Here is a 19480-nt window from a genome sequence, read left to right as displayed (position 1 = left end):
CAAAAGCCATCGTCTCCATTCTAGAGAAAGGCCTGGTTTTAAACCATGTGGTAATAATGTATTAGAATTGAGTTCCATGTGATCCCTGTCACAAACAAACGGAATAACTGGTACCTGCAAATGCAAAATTTTCACACCAGCATCACATGCTCCTGAAGCACAGATTCTAAGCATTCTTACGTTTTGTGTACAGGTACCAAGGATTCAGTTTATATGGGACACTGAGTGCATGTAACCAGTCATGCATAAAAAAAACACCCAAGCTTGGTGCCACATTTAAATTGAACCACATATTGTACATTTCAGGAAGATAAATTTTTGTCTACATGTTTTTGGATCACACCCCTTTTGCACCCGTAATATAAAACGGCAAACTTTTCAAGAACCAGGGCCGTTTCCAGACGGCTTACCTGGCTGCGGAACGTTGCGCCATCTTGTGGGGAAAACGCGAAATATCGCGTTTTCTCGCGCGAGTTTTGCGCGACGTCGCATGATGTCGCGCAAAACTCGCGCGAGAAAACACGATATTTCGCGTTTTCCCCACAAGATGGCGCAACGTTCCGCAGCCAGGTAAGCCGTCTGGAAACGGCCCAGTTTGGTGTAATGGTTTGGAGTGGCAGGACTCTAATCTGGAGAACCGGGTTTGATTCCCACTCTGCCACTTGAAGCCAGCTGGATGACCTTGGGTCAGTCACAGCTCTCTCAGAGCTCTCTCAGGCCCACCCACCTCACAGGGTGTTTGTTGTGGGGAGAGGAAGGGAAGGTATTTGTAAGCAGCTCTGAGACTCCTTAGGGTAGTGAAGGGTGGGTTATAAAGCCAACTGTTCTTCTTCAACACAGAGCTTCATCAGTTAGAATATTTGCTTCTGATAAATCTTTCTTTCTTGTAGACTCTTCTGAAGGAAGTTCTCTGCCCAATCGATGTGGAATTAGATGGTCGTGTTACAACTGTTAGAAGAGTGGAGAGTAACTTGGGTAATCTGGTAACCAACGCCATGTTGGAAGCTACCCATGCAGATCTAGCATTGCTTAATTCAGGTGGTTATTAGTAATATTGTTTTGTATTGTTGTATCGATGAGATTGTTATCCAGGCTGTTTGAAGCCTAGTGTGCTAGAAAGACATTCAGAAAAGATTATCATTTGAAAGAAAACATATCTGTTAGTCATCCTAGGCTCTAAGATTTATCAGTGCATGATTCCTCTTGAGTAGTTCATAATTTAGGCTGAAGCCATAAAAATTAGATGGAAACAATTGTTTCTCAGTTCACTTCCAGACTTATGCTTGATGGTGATTTTGTTTTAATTTTTATAGGAACACTTCGTTCAAATCGAATACACCCAATAGGAAATTTTACAATGCATGACCTTTTGAGTATTCTTCCATTCATGGATGCCCTTCTGGTAGTCAGAATTACAGGTGAACGTCTATTGGAAGCTCTTGAAAATGGAGTTTGTAGATACCCAGCTCTTGATGGAAGGTATACAGTATTATTTTTTCTTTTCTAAACATCTGAACTTAGTTTTTAAATTTTGTGATAATCAACATTTTATCAGCTTGTTCTAAAATAAAAAAAATTATTAGTCTTTAAGGTGCCATAAGATTCCTGTTTATGTTTGTTGCAACAGACCAGTATGACTACTAGGGTTGCCAACATTCCTGTGAGTCTTAGAGTTCTCTATGATCTCCAAACTGCTGAAATTAGTTCCCCTGGAAGAACTAGAGGAGTTAGCCATGTTACTCTATAGTAGCAAAATAGTAGAGTCCAGTAGCACCTTTAAGACTAACCAACTTTACTGTGGCATAAGCTTTCGAGAAACAGTTCTCTTCGTCAGAAGAGAACTGTGTTTCTCGAAAGCTTATGCCACAGTAAAGTTGGTTAGCCTGGAAGAACTGGCAGCTTTGGAGGGCAGACTGTATGGCATCACATCCCAGCTAAGCTCCATCCCCTCCCCCAATTCTGACTTCCTCAGGCACCACTCTCAGGAATTTCCCAAGCTGAAGTTGGAACCCTAGTGATTACTCCCTGGAGTCTCCTGTCCTTTGAAGTCAGTAATCTAGGAAAAACTGTGCTATCATCAATGCATTTAATTCTCAACATAGCTCCATCGGTGGAGCCTTAAATCCAGAGACTGGAACCAGGAACAAACAAGACAGATCGTCCTACAAACTTGAAAAAAGCTCAGGTTAGCAGAAAAATCTGAAATAGATTGGAAGGTTAAAATACCCCAAAATAATAGAAGTAGCACCTGTACCTTTAAGAAATGAATGCCCTCAGAGACCATTGTGTGGAGGTAACTAGGTAACTACAACAATATTGCCAACTTTCAGACCTTGTTTGCTGTCAGTAAAAGGCAGAGAGAGAATGCAGGGCTCTTTCCAGAGTTATTTTGGCCTCCCGGACTACTCTTCTCCTGTCCCTGCTGTCCTTGCTGTCCAAATCTGGTCCTTGTTTGGCGATTACCTACCTTGTAAATAAAACAGTTTTACTCTGCTTGGGTTCTTATGTCTCTAGCTTGACTGATCATTTGGTAGTGCCCTCCCCAACAGAGAGCAGCTGCTTGGAAGGGGAGGGGTTCTCTGAGTCCTCCCTAACTGAACTCCCAAATCAGAGTGGTGGCAGCCAGTATATGGCCCTTGCTTGCTCCAAGGTAGAAGGGGGCAGGAGGGAAAGGGGTGTGTTTGTGGAGCTGGAGGACTCCCAAAAGGGTATGTTAGGCCCCCACAAGTAGGATTACCAGTCTCCAGGTGGTGGCTGCAGATCTAGAGTTACAACTGACCTCCAAGCAACAGAGAACAGTTCCCCTGAGAAAATGGCTGCTTTGGAGGGTGGACTCTACAGCATTATAACCTAATGAAGTCTCTCTCTGTCATGGGCTCTGAGTCCTCAGAGGATGAAGACCTCAGGGAGGATGACAGGAGAGGGAGTATTCCAAGCCCCTCCAGAGAAAGACCAGCAGGGAGTGGAACAGCAGGAACCCTTGCCGGAGCAGGCTGAGGAATCCAGGGCAGACTCAGAGACAGAGGCTGTTCCCTTACCTGCACCAGCACTGGAGACCAGGGCAACATCCCCACCCAGCTCCCCTGAGCCTGATAGGCAGTGCAGAGTGCGGCAGCGTCTTGCTGCACAGGAAAGGAGGCCAAGTGCAAGGCTTCAGGCACTCAAACAGCGGCATAATGACCTTGAGTCTTAACAGGATGCAGCACTGCCCTGAAGGCGAGAGCTCTTAAGCCAGGACGCCCTTTCCCTCGTTGCAGAAGCACCTGCGTACAGACCCGCCCGGTTCTACTGCGACCCAGCTTTGCTCTGACTGCTCTCTTGGCTCTGACCTTTGAATTTGGCTCCCTGGACTATGCTTCCTGCTTGCTCCCCGGTCGGCTTGGTTGAACTCTGGACTTTTAGAGAAGCTTGTGGCAGACTCCCTGCCTGCATTCCAGCACACTCCCCTCCCTAAATCCTGCTCTTCCCTGGCTTCACTCCCCAAATCTCCAGGAGTTTTCCACCCTGGAGCTAACAACCCTGCCCACAAGGCCCATGCACCATGATGGAATTAACCACAAAAAATAATCTAAGCAGTGCCTGAAGCTTTTAAAAATAAATGCTGCCTAAAATCTCAGTGGGCATTTTGGGGATTGCTAGGCATCGCAGCAATATTGCCAGCCTCACCCAGGCCTAGAGGCGACCATCTGTTGTCTGTCTACTATACAATAGAAACCACTGCACGACTCACCTAGACCTGCTACCATGCCATTTGTGCAACTCATCCAGCTACTGGATGTCTTGATGTCATGTAACTCACCTGTGCCCAGCAGCATTCTCCACACAACTTGAGCTACTTGGCCGGGACCAGTGATGGCCACTGCACAACTCACCAGAGCGACCTGCCACCACACGACTTTGGCAACTTGGCCAGACTTTTCCCAAGGAGAGGTTGCCAGAGGAGGGAAGGAAGAAAGCTGAGACCCAATGTGTTGTAGTGGTTAGAGTGTTAGACTAGGGTTATTACTGGGATAAAATTAGGAGAGGAAAACTGCGCAAGCTGCTTCGGGTCCCCCTTGGGAAGAAAAGTGGGGTATAAATGAAGCACATAAATAAAGCTGAAGAGTTGGGAGGAGCAGATAAAAAGAGAGAGAGGGAAGTAGAGAAAGGAGAGAGAGGGAAAGGAGAGAGAGGGAAGTAGAGAAAGGAGAAAAGATATGGGAGCTTCCTGGAGGAGGGAAAGAAGAAATAGTCTGGGGACCACGATTCAAGGGAAAATGAAGTACCCCCTGCAAGTCCTTGTGGATTCCCTGCTTGTATTTATTTATTACTATACAGGACTGTATAGGGTTGCCAGCTCCTGGTTGGGAAATTCCTGGAGATTTGGAGATTTTGAATATTGCTATATCATAACTATGTATCAGTCAAGCCTTGTTTGTATGTTACAGTGAATGCATGCGCATCCCTGTATGTATGTGCATACATCTGTTTCTAAGAAAGAACCAATGTGCATTCGCTTCACAAATGAAACCACGGACCAGTTGTCAGAATATAAACTCACTTGCACATGTGTAAAGGCTGTTGTCCCCTTTAACATAGGGTGAGTCAGCAGTTTTTTGACAGGCTCACACCTGATCAATTAAGCTGGTGTTGCAGCGAGGTTGCATCAGCCTTGTGCTGGTTGGCTGACTCCACTGCACCCTATAGGCTAGTGGACACTTAAAGGTCCAGCCAAAGGTTTGTACTGGGCTGATCTGCTCAGCTTGGTGCCTGGTGCAAACCTTTGTCGCTCTCTACAAACTCTGATAACTCTGGATACTGACCTAAGGACTGGACTCTGGTTTTTGCTCTCTCTGTATGTATGTATGCTGAGCACCTTTTTGCACCTGTAAATATATGGACTTGTAAAATACACCATCTGCACTTCATCACAACATCCTGGCTCCAGTGTTTTTGTTGTTGGGCAAAGCGGGTCACTTGGCAGCACTAATTACAGACGGTTATTCCGTCACCAGTACCTGGATAAATGTGAGGTTTCAATTGCACATTTAGCTGTACACGTTTTGACAGTTACTGAACAGACATATAAAGAATAGTAAAGTGTACACTGTACATGAATTGTATGTGTACTACAGGGCTAACTTGTATATCAGGTTCTCTGAATTCCTAGCTTTCATTTTTTTAAAAGTTGGTTTTAGCCCTTTGCGTTGCAGAGGTATAAGGAGAAAGGCATGTCTCTACAACAAAAGGGGTTAGAGACTTACTTTAAAAAAAGAAAACTTAGAATTCAAAGAACCTGGTGTGTTATATCATTATAATGATAGTCAATTGACAATTTGAAAATAAAAACCCTGAAAAAGCCCTGGTGTCTTTTGGGGGGGGGGGGTTGTGATTGTATCTTCCCCAATTTTTTTTTTTAAGATAAACGGCAGCTGTCTGGGGTCCCAGTTAAAAGCGAGGACTTTGTCATTTGTCATGGGAGTGAGAAAATAGGTGATTTAACATTCCAACCTATATAATTTCACCTATTGAAGCTGACTCCTCCCCACTCCAGCCAACATTTTTTCTCCTAAAATGGAACTGTTTGTATTACGAGACCCCGTGATGTTGCAGCTAGCAAGAAGTCTGTAATTGGCTATCCAGGCAAAATGGCATGGCCACTCCAAAGACTGGCTAATCCAGCTAATCAGCTGGCAGGAATAGCCTACAAATGGTCTGCAGCACCTGTAGACTGGACTACTAAAGCCCACCTGACACTAGGTGAGGCAACAGACCTCTCCCCAGCGCTTTAGATTTTATTTATGTTGATTTATGTTGACATTTATATCCTGGTTTTTTTTCTTCAATGGGGATCCAAAGAGGCTTCAAACATAATTTCCCTGTCTTCTATTGTATGTTTACAACAATAACCCTATGAGGTAGGTGAGGCTGAGAAATTCCAGGAGTTGCATGAACGCACCACAACGCTGTGGGGAAGCAGAGCCCCCCCCCCCAGCTTCCCAACAGTATTGACCCCAAGGCAGATAATCCGTTTGAACATGATGTAGAAGAGTAGGTTGTCTAGATTTTTGGAAGGGGTTGATCTGTGGAAAATATTTGTTGGTGAACTACTGTATCATTTTTTTAAAAAAAATTGTTTTACTCATATTCAGGTTTCCTCAAGTAGCAGGAATAGAATTTGGATTTGACCCAAATGCAGAACCAGGGCACCGAATTTTAAGAGACTCTGTAAAAATTCAAGGACAGTATCTGAGGAGAAAACACATTTATCGACTTGCTGTTAAAGAATACTTGGCTAATGTAAGCCATGAGTTTCATATATTGTTTTAAATTCAAGTGTGAAAAGTATTTTTTAACAAAAGTATTTCTCATGAATGATACCATGTTGGAAAGAAACTGCAAGAAGTGCATCATAGAACAGAGAGATACTGGAACTCATTGCCACAGGAAACAAGATTTTGGGATGAATGGCCTTTGGTCTGACCCAGCAGTGCTCATTATATGTAATGAAATTATAAAACTGTATTTCCTGAAACATTTGAAACTATCTTCTAGGTGTGGTTTAAGTGCAGAACATGCTGCGGTTGCAAGGCTGGTCTAGATGACTCAGAAATCTCTTCCAGTGTTATTATTCAGCATTTATAATGGCACCAAATTTAAGGATTATTACTGAAATGAAATTTATATGGATTGCAGCACATACGAGACTTTATATATTTTTTAAAACTATGAAATGGGGAGCTTCTCCTAGTCGTCTGAATTTTAGAGGATCTTTTGAATGAGAATTTAATCTCAATGAGAAAAAATGAGTTTTCCCCATTCAAATCAACAAATAAAGGATATAATAAAGAACAATTCCCGTGTAATGGCTATAATAAAGCTACAGAACTTAAAAAAATAAAACAAACAGAAGCATTTTTGATGCACATCGTTTCTTGCATCTTTAAAATTTTTAAAATTATTTTTATTAGTACAAAACAAAAAAAGCAAACAGAAAAAAAGAAGACAGTGCTGGTTACAAAAATATTAGTGGCAAATATATACAGTATACATCTATTAAAGGTTTACAAATATCTAAAAATAATTGCCATCTATATGTGATACGTTCAAATGTTGATAAGTTTATAAGATCTTCAATCCAGTGAATTACAGGAAGTGGGCTTTTGCCTTTCCCGTGTTGTTGTATATATCTTTTAGTGACTGTATGGGCAAGGAAGGCCTATTTCCATTGACCATCAGTTAGATCCCAAGAGACAAGCAAAGTTTAACAGTACATTAACATCCTCAAAAATAAATGAATTTTCTAATTCAAAATTAGTATGACCGATTACTTCCTTCCAAAAGGGCTGAATGACTGAACGTATCCTAAGCACATGTTTAAGAGCCGCATCTTGTGAATTACACCACCCACAGTAAGACACTGTGCTTAAAGCTTTACTAAAAAGGAGCTGTGGTGTCATACCCTGAACATCATTTTTTGTTGAATAAGTTGCAGTTTAAGAACTGTAGCAGCAACAGGTACATGGCTTAAAGCGTTATCCCAGTCCTTTAGCAAAATTGGATGCTCCAGCTCATTATTCTAGTCATCTCTAAGACTATGTGTATCATATTTATTAACCACCCTTAAATATTTATATATAAATGTTGTAGATTTTGTTTTCTGTATTGATTCAATCGGAATTTCCAAAAGAGAGATTCTGAGGCACTCCGAACTACTGGGCCATATTTGAACACTAGCAAACGTTGCAAATTGTATGAATGAATTTTATTCATGGTTAATGACCAGCACTTAAAAACACCAGTAAAAAGATACCACAGAAATAAATAGAAACATCAGTAAAATCATTCAGAATACAATAGATTAAAATTTAAAATGCTTAACAGTACAGTAAAATCTTAACATTCGTCTACCTGAGCAGTTAAGGTTTTCCTAATCCTCGAAGCAAGCCATCCAAATTAGCTACCTGTTGCAATTGTAAATATTGCCATTCTGCAGAAATTGACAAATCACATTTAGACCTCAGGGTGGAAAAATGACACGAGCCTTTATATATTTTTTAAAACTATGAAATGGGGAACTTCCCCTAGTTGTTCGAATTTTAGATGATATTTTGAATGAGAATGTCATCTCAGATGAGGGGGAAAAAAGTTTTTTTCCTATTCAAATGAACAAAATCAAATAAAGGATGTAGTAGAGAAAAACAAGGGTAAATGGCTATAATAAAGCTAAAGAACATAGAGAAATTAAAACGGACAGAAGCATTTTGAATGCACATTGTTATATGTATCTTTAAAGTGTGGATGATGTGGATGATTTTAAGATTTTTGCCTTTTCAGGGAAAAGATGGCTATGTGATGTTTCAAGATTGTCCTAGGATGTTTGGTACAGAAACTGCACAGATGCTTTTCACAGTTGTTATGAATCACTTTGAGTCCATCAAAATTGTTAGAGGAACCAAGCAGTGCTGCTCTGGCCACCGAATGAGTTTAGTTACCAAATCAAAATCTACATCATTAATAGGTAAAGATTTCATTGAACATTTTACAAAAATGTGGTTTTGCTCATAGGATTTGCAGTGTTCCTAATTGAGATGGGCATGAAACAGGAAAAAAACAAAATGAGAGTTTCGTGTTTCGTCACATTCCACATATCACGAAACATGAACTTCCATGAAATTGTCCCGTTTTGCGATACTATTTGTTAGTTTCGTGATTCGTCAGAACCCGGGGCACTTCAATGGCCCCCTTCATACCCAAAGATGCCAAACTCACAGGGAGACTTCAGCAGGCTCTCTTCCACCCACCCTCCCAGTTTGGCCAAGATTGCAAAACGTTGACCGGAATCCACAAAGCTGGGCCTCAGAGCCAGGCAGTGGCCCTGAGACTGGGCTTGGGGGGAGGGCCCCAAAACCACCACACAGACACCTGCCCAGGCAGGAGAGGTGCACAAAATAAAACCAAAGGAGAAACAAGAGTGTGAGCCCTCGAGAGAGCTGAGAAAGAATTAAGACAAAACAAAGACAAGCAAAGAAAAATAAGAGAGGCTTCAGTCAAGCTAGTCCCCAGAGCCAGGCAAAGGCCTGAGACTAGGGTGAGGTAGGGTGGGGGGGGGGGGAAAGGCACCCTCGCCCAAAGACCTTCCCAGCAAGGACAAGTAAGAAGGAGGCTTTTCAGTTTCTTTTGAAGCAGCAGCAAATCCAGCCCAAAACTCCCAACTCCACTCTCTCTCACTCAAAATCCCAGCAACAGATCCTCCCTCTCTCTCTGTCTATTGGAACTAAAAGCACAAGGCAGAAAGAGGTGCCTTATATAATAAATGCTCACATAGAGCAGAATAGGAGGTCTGTGATTGGCAGACAGACCTGCCTAACAGGGTTTGGAGGGATGAGATTAGTGTTCCCATGGCTACAGAAGGCCCAACTCCTCAGTTGCCTAGGGGATTAACCCTCCTGCTCCTCACTGAGCGACGTTAGACCAGATGTTATTACTCAGCCTAATCTACAGGATTATTCTAAGGATAAAAAGGTGGGGAGAGGGCTGTAACCATGTAAATGGCCATGAGGTCCTTGGAAAAAGAATGAGATGTAAACAAACAAACACTAGTACTGAGTAAATTTTAGCATTTTAATTAATGATTTTATTGCTTGATTTTATTGGCACTCGTGTGTCTAGATTTCCTCCTCTTCTTTGGCTGGGAAATCTCAAAGTACAATGCCATGCTGTAATTCTATTTTCCCACCATGTAGCAAGTTTTTCAGACATTACTATGAAGAGAGGAGAACTACAGTTGGGTTTGCCATAACATTCATTTGCAACCTTCCATGAAACTGTCTTATTGTATCCTCCCAAATCTCCAAGAGACAGATTGTCAGATATACGGAATTGCTCAGGGTGTCCAGTGAGCCTCATGGTTAAGGGCTTTGAATTTGAGATGAACACTAGCCACTTCTTCACAATTGCTTTATAACACAATGTCATGTTGCCTTTATGTAACAAAATCATTTGTTGCCTAGGAGAATTCGGATCTTTCTGAGTTTGAATACCATCACACTTATGTATTTTGTAATTATCCTCTATCCTTCTTCTGTCATTTCAGATTTTTAAAAAACCAATCCTATGTAAAAAGGCTAGAATATGTAGGCATCTTTAGAATGATAATGGGTCTTTCTTTGGGAACTGTGATGATGGGTTGGTCTACTAGTCTTGAGAGAATTTATCAAGAGTGGCTATTATCAGGATCAGGACTAGTAAGAATTCTAGGACAATTGGAATATAGACTATTGAGTGCATTCTGTCACTGTGAATTACAAATGCATAATTCAGGCTGAACTTTCTTGTCATTTAGCATGTAATCCTCATGCAGGCAGCACTGGTACATCTGGGAGTATTGCCAGTATTTTCTCTCTCTCACACTGAGTTCTTTTTCACAGCAGGCTTAGTCTCTTTTCACAAATAAGTAAGTTACAAAAACTTCCATTGCTAAGTCATGCATACTTCTGTTGCAGGGTGGGAAGGGATTTGAGCTCAGATAGATTCAAGTTGTGCTAAACTAGAAGTTTTTGTACCATCTATAAAGGGCCAGTTTCACACTAGTTGTTACTTTTTCCATATAACCCATCCACTGTTCCCAGGCACATATTCAACCTAAACATGGGTGCAACAGTTCCCATCCCCACGCCATCTGGGAAAAAACTGTACCAAACACATCTGCATATTGCTTGTTTCATACCTTAGTTTTTCTAAAACTTGCACTCTGCCTTGTGCTCTGTGGAATAAGCAGCTCTTGGTAGTCTCTGGCCCGTGGGACATTTGTCTGGCCTTGAACACACTCTGATTGAGATACGATCCCTGCAGGACCTGTTACAGTTCCACAGGGCTTGCAAAAAGGAGATGTTCTGCCGGGCCTTTGGTTGAGAGCCAGCAAATTGTCCCCTTCGTGTTTGCCCCATCCCATGCTCTGCTAGCAGCCACTCTGAGCTGTGCTGCAGCTATGTACATGGTTTTTTAGATATTTATTATAGCGAGTTGATCATGGCACCAGTTGTCTGTATTGTTTTTATGGTTTTTAGATATGTATAATTGTATAATATATGTTGTTAGCTGTCCTAAGCCTGTTCACGGGGACAGCGGGGTATAAATTTGATAAAATAGAAATAGAATAAATAAAATGATCATAGGCTTACATATGATAAAGGACTGAGGAAGAATATGGCTTCTCGCGTAGACTGTCCCTGATAGATTTGCACACATAATCCAGTGTATGCCATCATCAGGACTGGGCATGAGCAAACAACCAGTGTTGTATAGTGATTAGGTTGTCAGACTAGGGCCTTTTCTGCATGGGCTCCTCTCTTTTTGAGTGTTCACTCCTAAGGAATCAGATTTGTTTTGGCCACCAACCTTTCTGCACACTGCTTTTAATCCTGCTGAGAGTGCCATCATTTTTGTCCACACCTCAATGAAATATGGAGGGTTATGTGGTGAGGTGTGAACTTCATTGTCGGCATCACTGCGTCACCGGTGCCATCACATCAGCACCACCCCTCTTTTAATTTTCATGTATTCCCACTCGCATTATTACATTATGATGTTATGGTGACCAAAGGCACCCAGTACTTAGGCATTAGCAGTAAGGGGGGAAAAAAGAGAAGTGAAAGTGAAAAGAAACCCAACATGGTGCACATGCATTGTTGGTGCAGAGTCATCCCAAACACAGAACTTGTAAACCAAAAACCACAACCTAAGTTAACCATCATTATATGGTTATGAGGTACTACTTTTTTTTGTGAAGAAAACTTTATGATGTTATAACATCGTAAAGCCATTGTTATCTCATTGTGTTTTGTTTTGCCCCGTGCCGGCTACTGCCTCCCAGCTCTGAGTCAGCCTCAGGGCTCTCTAGTTTGGATGGTGGAGGGTGGGTGAGTTGTAAATCCTAAACAAAAATGTCTACTTGGAACATGGCTGTCCTAAAATGATGTTATAATGTTATATTATCATGATGTTATAATGGTATAATACCATGATGTGGTTTTTTAATCTTCTGTTCAGAACAGCCATGCTCTGAGTAGATATGTTTGTTTACAATTTACGACCACCCCTTGCTGTCCAAACTGGAGTGCCCCGAGAGGTAGAGGCTGGCACCAGGGAGCAGACCAACACAATGAGATATCAACGATATTATGGTGTTATTACATCATAGAGTTTTCTTCACAGAAAAAATAACTGTCTTGGGAAAGGCAGAGGATGAGGGGAATGAGGAGGGGAGAAGGGGGATGCAGGAGCTAAGAGGAGGATGTAGAGACCAGTCAGGGAGAAATGGCCTGCAGAGTGGGGAAGGAGGGCAGAACAGAGGATGGAGAGGAAAAAAACAAATGGAAAATTCTGCATGATTGAAAAAGCAGACTTAAAACGGCATCAAGAAAAAACTGGGGAATAAGCACAGGCAGAAAATCCAAAGAGAAATCTTGAAAATTCCACATTAAATCTGAAGTGGGAGTTAAGTGTCCGGAATTCAGAAGAAAACTCAAAGAGGTATGGGGCCCAAACCGGTGAAAATCGCCTGTGCAAAAAAGGCCTAGGACTGAGGAGGCTGAGATTCAAATCCCACTCAGCCATGAAGTTTGCTAGCTAACCTTACACCAATCATTTTCTCTCAGATTGGCCTGCCTTATCACATTGTTGTGATGATAAAACAGGGAAAGGGAAAGAACCATGCATGTTACTTTGTGATCTGTGGAAGAGGGTGGGATAAAAATGTAATGTCTGAATAACAGATAGAAGACCACAAGGAGATGATGCTATATGGCCAAGAGTTAAGGTTAGAAATCCAGTTCCAGTGGTCCATATTACCCAGTGGTGCAGTTAGGTAATTTTAGATAATGTTCTATGAGGGCATTTAGATGGTCATGTGTAATTCAAATGCTTGCATTTGGGACGCCAGCTGACTTCTACCCCAAAGCCTAACCCTGATAGCTCACTGCATATACCATAAACCTTCTTCACTTTCCCTATTTTTCTAGAAACCTGTCATAATTTCGCCTTGTCTGTATATTTCTTTGCTTTATAATATTGTCTTTTTGAGACAGAGTCATTGTGCTATCTTAAGCAGAGTTACACCTTTTAAGCCCATTTGCCTTAACTGAATTTAAAGGGTGTAACTCTGCTTAGGATGACACTCTAAATAAGCTATTATCAGGACAAGTAATGACAGTTTCCAGGTGTGTAGCTTGCCAGATCCAAATGCTTACACTAAAAACACACAAGTTGACTGGTCAAAGTTCTTGCAGTTACCTGTTGGGAAGTGAATACAGGCATGAAATGACACTGGTCCGGTTCTTTGTGCCCTATATTAAGCAGGGTTGTCCTGCTTAATGCATGGTGCGTTGAGTATTATTATCCAGAAGGGCTGTCCCTCCAAAGAAGTGCTGTTGTGGGCCATATATCTTTCCTTAATTCATCCAATTTAAAAAAATGTTTTGGATTGTAAAGATAAGCAGAGTTCAAATCATTCTCTTTGGATTAAGTGAAGCAAATCTAACATAAGATTGAATGCTCTTCAGTGATTGATGTCTCTAACCTAATTTAATAAAAAGCTTCAGATAAAATGCAGAATTGGCCCAAATTTCTTGTTTGTAATGATGTCAGACTAATTTATAACTCACAATCCTGAAATCATCAGCAAATCAGAAAAAAGCAGATATTATCTAAAAAGAAGAGGAGAGGAACAGCTCAAAGGCCAAGAGGTCTGTTTTCATTTTTAAAAATCTTTAGTACAATTGTACTAAATTGTACTTTCACGGCCGGAGAACGATGGTTGTTGTGGGTTTTCCGGGCTGTATTGCCGTGGTCTTGGCATTGTAGTTCCTGACGTTTCGCCAGCAGCTGTGGCTGGCATCTTCAGAGGTGTAGCACCAAAAGACAGAGATCTCTCAGTGTCACAGTGTGGAAAAGGTGTGGGCAGGTCATTTATATCTACTCAGGAGGGGTGGGGTTGAGCTGAGTCATCCTGTAAGAGTTTCCCAGGGTGTGGAATGCTAATGGCGGGAGGCTTCACTGTATCCTGAGGAGGTTCTTTTGCATATGGATTGGTGCTTGATGTGCTAATCTTCTCTGCAGGGCTATTGTCGGGTGTAGAGTGTTTTGTTAGCCTGGTGTTTTTCAGAACTGGAAACCATGCTCTGTTCATTCTTAAGGTTTCTTCTTTCCTGTTGAAGTTTTGCTTATGCTTGTGGATTTCAATGGCTTCCCTGTGCAGTCTGACAAAGTAGTTGGAAGTGTTGTCCAGTATTTTGGTGTCCTGGAATAAGATACTGTGCCCTGTTTGTGTTAGGCTATGTTCAGCCACTGCTGATTTTTCAGGTTGTCCAAGTCTGTAGCGTCTTTCATGTTCTTTTATTCTTGTCTGGATGCTACGCTTTGTGGTCCCGATGTACACTTGTCCACAGCTGCAGGGTATACGGTATACTCCTGCAGAGGTGAGGGGGTCTCTTCCTCACTACATCCCGACACACAGAGAAAACTATGCAAGACAGAAGCACAGCCACCCAGACTATATGGACTCCCAAAAATACATAAGGATTCAGTCCCACTCCGACCCATTGTGAGTGCCATTGGTTCACCGACATATGAATTAGCTAGACATCTGGCCGATCTCCTGCAGGACCACATCGGGAAAACCTCATCTTACATCAAAGACTCAGCAGATTTCATCAACAAAATCAGTTCTCTGAAACTCAATCCACAAGACATACTTGTCAGTTTTGATGTTGTATCCCTGTTTACCAAGGTTCCAGTAAAAGACACTATTGCACTTATTAATCAGATTTTCCCAGAGGATGTAACAGCCTTATTCCATCATTGTCTGACAACCAGTTACTTCCAATGGGATAACGAATTCTATGAACAGATGGATGGGGTGGCCATGGGGAGCCCTCTCAGCCCAGTTATAGCAAACTTCTACATGGAACATTTTGAAAAAACAGCTCTAGAATCAGCACCCCACAAACCTAGTGTATGGTTTCGGTTTGTGGATGATACATTTATCATTTGGAGCCATGGGGAGGAAGAATTGATGGGGTTTTTGAATCATCTCAACAACATCCACCTGAACATACAATTCACAATGGAGAAAGAAATCGAGGGAAAACTCCCATTCCTGGATACCTTGGTCATCCGCAAAGCAAACTTTTAGTTAGGTCACAAGGTCTACAGGAAACCAACTCACACTGATCGGTACTTACACAAAAACTCCAATCACCACCCCCGACAGAAAAGAGGCATAATGAAAACATTAGTGGATCGTGCAAGACGGATATGTGAGCCGCACTTTCTCAATGAGGAAATTAATCATCTAAACCACGCACTTCAGGCAAATGGCTACTCCAGAAATGAAATCCGAAGAGCAATCAAACCCAGGATGAATCAAACAACCAAGGAAAAACAGTCTCCTACAGGAAAAGTGTTTTTGCCTTATATCAAAGGAATTACTGATCAGATGGGAAAGCTTATGAAAAAGCATAACCTTCAAGCAGTATTCAGACCCACCCGAAAAATACAACAGATGCTACGATCAGCAAAAGACAGTAGAGACCCCCTCACCTCTGCAGGAGTATACCGTATACCCTGCAGCTGTGGACAAGTGTACATCGGGACCACAAAGCGTAGCATCCAGACAAGAATAAAAGAACATGAAAGACACTGCAGACTTGGACAACCTGAAAAATCAGCAGTGGCTGAACATAGCCTAACACAAACAGGGCACAGTATCTTATTCCAGGACACCAAAATACTGGACAACACTTCCAACTACTTTGTCAGACTGCACAGGGAAGCCATTGAAATCCACAAGCATAAGCAAAACTTCAACAGGAAAGAAGAAACCTTAAGAATGAACAGAGCATGGTTTCCAGTTCTGAAAAACACCAGGCTAACAAAACACTCTACACCCGACAATAGCCCTGCAGAGAAGATTAGCACATCAAGCACCAATCCATATGCAAAAGAACCTCCTCAGGATACAGTGAAGCCTCCCGCCATTAGCATTCCACACCCTGGGAAACTCTTACAGGATGACTCAGCTCAACCCCACCCCTCCTGAGTAGATATAAATGACCTGCCCACACCTTTTCCACACTGTGACACTGAGAGATCTCTGTCTTTTGGTGCTACACCTCTGAAGATGCCAGCCACAGCTGCTGGCGAAACGTCAGGAACTACAATGCCAAGACCACGACAATACAGCCCGGAAAACCCACAACAACCATCTAGTACAATTTCTTCTTCTTCTTCTTCTTCTTCTTCTTCTTCTTCTTCTTCTTCTTCTTCTCTCTCTCTCTCTTAAAAACTGCTTTGTTTTGATCTGGATAAGTTTGCTCGAGTTTTCCTGTCCTGAGGCTAAGTAAAATAGCTGAAGAGAGTCTAAGATAGTCAGACTAAGAAAGAGAATCTTGTTTTCTCAGGTACACCAGCCCAAGGGCAGGTGAGTATATGGGAGGCCAAGGCAGGGAAGATTACTGGCAGGACAGAAATAGGCTGCAGGCAGACAGAATGAATGCATGAAGCAGACAAACTGATTAAAGGCCATTAGTCTAGAGTGCAGAGGGAGAACCAGTTACTCTGCCTTGGTACCGAGCTGCCCAGAGAAAGTTAGCAGGCTTAAGAGTAATGCATTGGCCCGCCCATATCACCTGACTTCCCAGGCTGTGAAAGTACAGGCTTTTATGTGTCCTAACCCGGCAGTTTCCCTACGGCCTGATGGTACAGAAGGCAGAGAGCCATATCTGCAGAGCTCCCAGTTAGAACCCTGTGGCATCTGACTAACGCAAGGCAGAGGACTCGCTAAAAGGAATATAATAAATCAGCTCTGCTAAGAAACTATCCCTTACCCTGATTATCCACGTTCTGAGTAAAAATTCACAGAGCTAACTAACTGCTACTAGATTCCTTCTGCTTGAAGATAGGGATCTTTAGAGAAATTGATTAAGAGGGCATACTGTACACATAAGTCAATGACCTCCACACTCTGGATTTAATGCCTTTCTATTATTTATTTATTATTTATTTGATTTGATTTATACCCCACCCTCCCCACAGATGGGCTCAGGGCAGCTAACAACATTCAAAAAATACATTAAAAGTCACAAAAACATAAAATCAATAATAATTTTTAAAAAGTCATTAAAATAGTCCAGGAGCAGGCTATTTAAACAAATATTGGGAGTCCGTATACGGGCATAGCAGATGGCCGAGGGCAGCCCCAGAAAAAGTGGTGGTCTTAGATGGAAGAAGGAGGACACCCGCTGGCACTCAGCCAAAGGCCCGGCAGAACATCTCCGTTTCTAGTCTCACTGACTAGGGTTGCCAGCTCCACATTGGGAAATTCCTGGAGATGTTGAGGATAGCACCTGGAGAGGGCAGGGTTTATGGAGAGAAGGGACTTCAGTGGGGCATCACGCCATAGAGACCACTATCAAAAGCAGCCATTTTCTCCAGGGGAACTGATCTCTATGGCCTGGAGGTCAATTGTAATTTCGGGAGCTCTCCAGGCACCACCTAGAGGTGGGCAACCTACCTCACTCCTATCACTCCTATTCAGATTAGTAATACCTGTGATGTTTTTAATTGAGCTTGCAAAATGACATCATTTTAATACATTGAAATGAAAATGATAAGGTTATCAACATGTACAGGCAAGTTAGAAAAGAAATAAAAAATTAACATAATTTTAACCTCTGTGCTGGCTCTGCATTGAGAAAAGTTTTGGTGAGTGAACTCTTCACACGTAGAAAACGGCTAAGAATCGGCATTTTTAAATCTCACCATGTATAATGATGGACATCTTTTTTCTCCCAGGTACACCCCCCCTTTGGGACAAACTTTCTTTTGCAAATGGTTACTTTTGCAGGAATAATTTTGCTTTGAGGCACTTGGCCAATCAGTACTTTTCAGACAGGTTTCAAGACGATGCAACACAGAGCGCATGGCAGAAAACAATTTTATATCCAAGAAGTCTGATCGTTTCCATATCTGAACAACAGTTTTGTAATATTCTGCTTTCTGCTACTTCCTTCAATTGTTTTTTACAGCTGTTTCCTGGATTCTGTCACAAATGAAAATTAATTGCCCCTCACTCAGCTCTGAATGCAATAGCACCAAAGAAATGAAGCACCTTCAGCTCAGAACTTTCAAGCATTAATAATTTAGTCAGAAAAATCCGACACCCTGATAAGGGACAGAGGCTAGCCCACAAACTCCACTGGGATTTAAACCAGTCTCTATGGCTTCAGTATTTCTAAACTAGTATACATTCCCCATAAAAAGTCTACCAAGAAAACGTCGTGATGTGACATCCCCCCCATGGGTCAGTAATGACTCAGTGCTTGCGCATGGGACTACCTTTACCTATACATTTGGCATTACTGATTTATAGATCATAGCTAATGTAATCTTGAAGGTGACACTGCAGCTATGAAAGACTTGGAGGATAAGCTTATGAGAGTTTTACAACCCATATAAAATAATTAATGCAAAAGCCACTGGTACAAGACAGGATAATATTTTTTTAAATAAATGAATAAATAAAAATACTGAGCAGATGTTCAGATACTCATTTCAGTTCTTTTTCATCTTAAATATTTCCAGAGCTTTGCACTAACATCTCATTATATTGTTTCAAGCCTTTGAAACACGAACAGATGAACAAGAAGCTATCATTGCTGTGCCCGGTATAGAAGGAAGAATATGTCACATTTCACAAGACATGAAGGAACACCTGCAACAGATCCGAATGGAAAGGCAAGAAGGTTTGCATATGTTTCCTCCACTCCACTGCAGCAATTCTGAGAATTCTGATTCAGATGAATAAACAAAACACTCCACGTGCACTGTGGGCTATGGTGGAAAATAATAACTGTCTGACACTGAAAAGTGACTTTGTTAAGATATTAGTAAGAATCTTTTTTATTCTTGTTTCTCTTTTATTCAACAGGTTTTCTTGATCTTTTACTCATTTGAGACAAAGAGAAAAGTTTCATGTATATATCAAGTTTTTGCACTACAAATAAAATGCAACTTTTTGTTGTGTTTGTAACTAATAAATGAGGAAAATGCTCAGTTTTGTGTTTTTTAAATCAAACTATCTTTCCACCAAAGCGTATTTTTACAATTTATAGCTACATAGCTATCTGTTTTAATTAAAACATCTGCAGTAAAAATATATCTAACAGGAAAGTGTTTCATTGATACTGAATATTATTTAAGGAAGAGATTGGTGTAGCTGTTTAATGCTGCAACATTTTGTACTGATCCTTTGAACTGGAAAAAAAAGCTATGTGACAGGCATACAGGTTTCAGCTTTAGCATTTTTAAAAATTTCATGTTTAAAGGCATTATTTATAATCTGTGCTCCTAAAACAGAGAGGAAGAGTTGGAGGTCATCCTTATCACTCTTCAAAATAGAACAAGCTTCAACGTTTCTATTGGCTTCAGAATAGGCAGCTGA

The 19480-nt window shown here is 41.6% G+C and overlaps 1 protein-coding gene across 1 annotated transcript in view; it reads left to right on the top strand.

Annotated features, from left to right (window-relative positions):
- The window catches only part of LOC129334538 (trifunctional nucleotide phosphoesterase protein YfkN-like), a 31497-nt gene extending 12504 nt beyond the window's left edge, over positions 1–18993 (top strand). Inside the window, exons 4-9 of the mRNA XM_054986698.1 lie at positions 891–1038; positions 1314–1479; positions 6132–6279; positions 8317–8500; positions 18657–18782; positions 18968–18993. Coding sequence (XP_054842673.1) covers positions 891–1038; positions 1314–1479; positions 6132–6279; positions 8317–8500; positions 18657–18782; positions 18968–18993 — 798 coding nt within the window. The remainder of the gene's footprint in view (positions 1–890; positions 1039–1313; positions 1480–6131; positions 6280–8316; positions 8501–18656; positions 18783–18967) is intronic.
- Positions 18994–19480: the final 487 nt, after the last annotated feature.

This window comes from Eublepharis macularius, chromosome 8, assembly GCF_028583425.1.
Source record: "Eublepharis macularius isolate TG4126 chromosome 8, MPM_Emac_v1.0, whole genome shotgun sequence".
NCBI lineage: Eukaryota > Metazoa > Chordata > Lepidosauria > Squamata > Eublepharidae > Eublepharis > Eublepharis macularius.
This window is presented reverse-complemented; position numbering and strand designations above follow the sequence as displayed.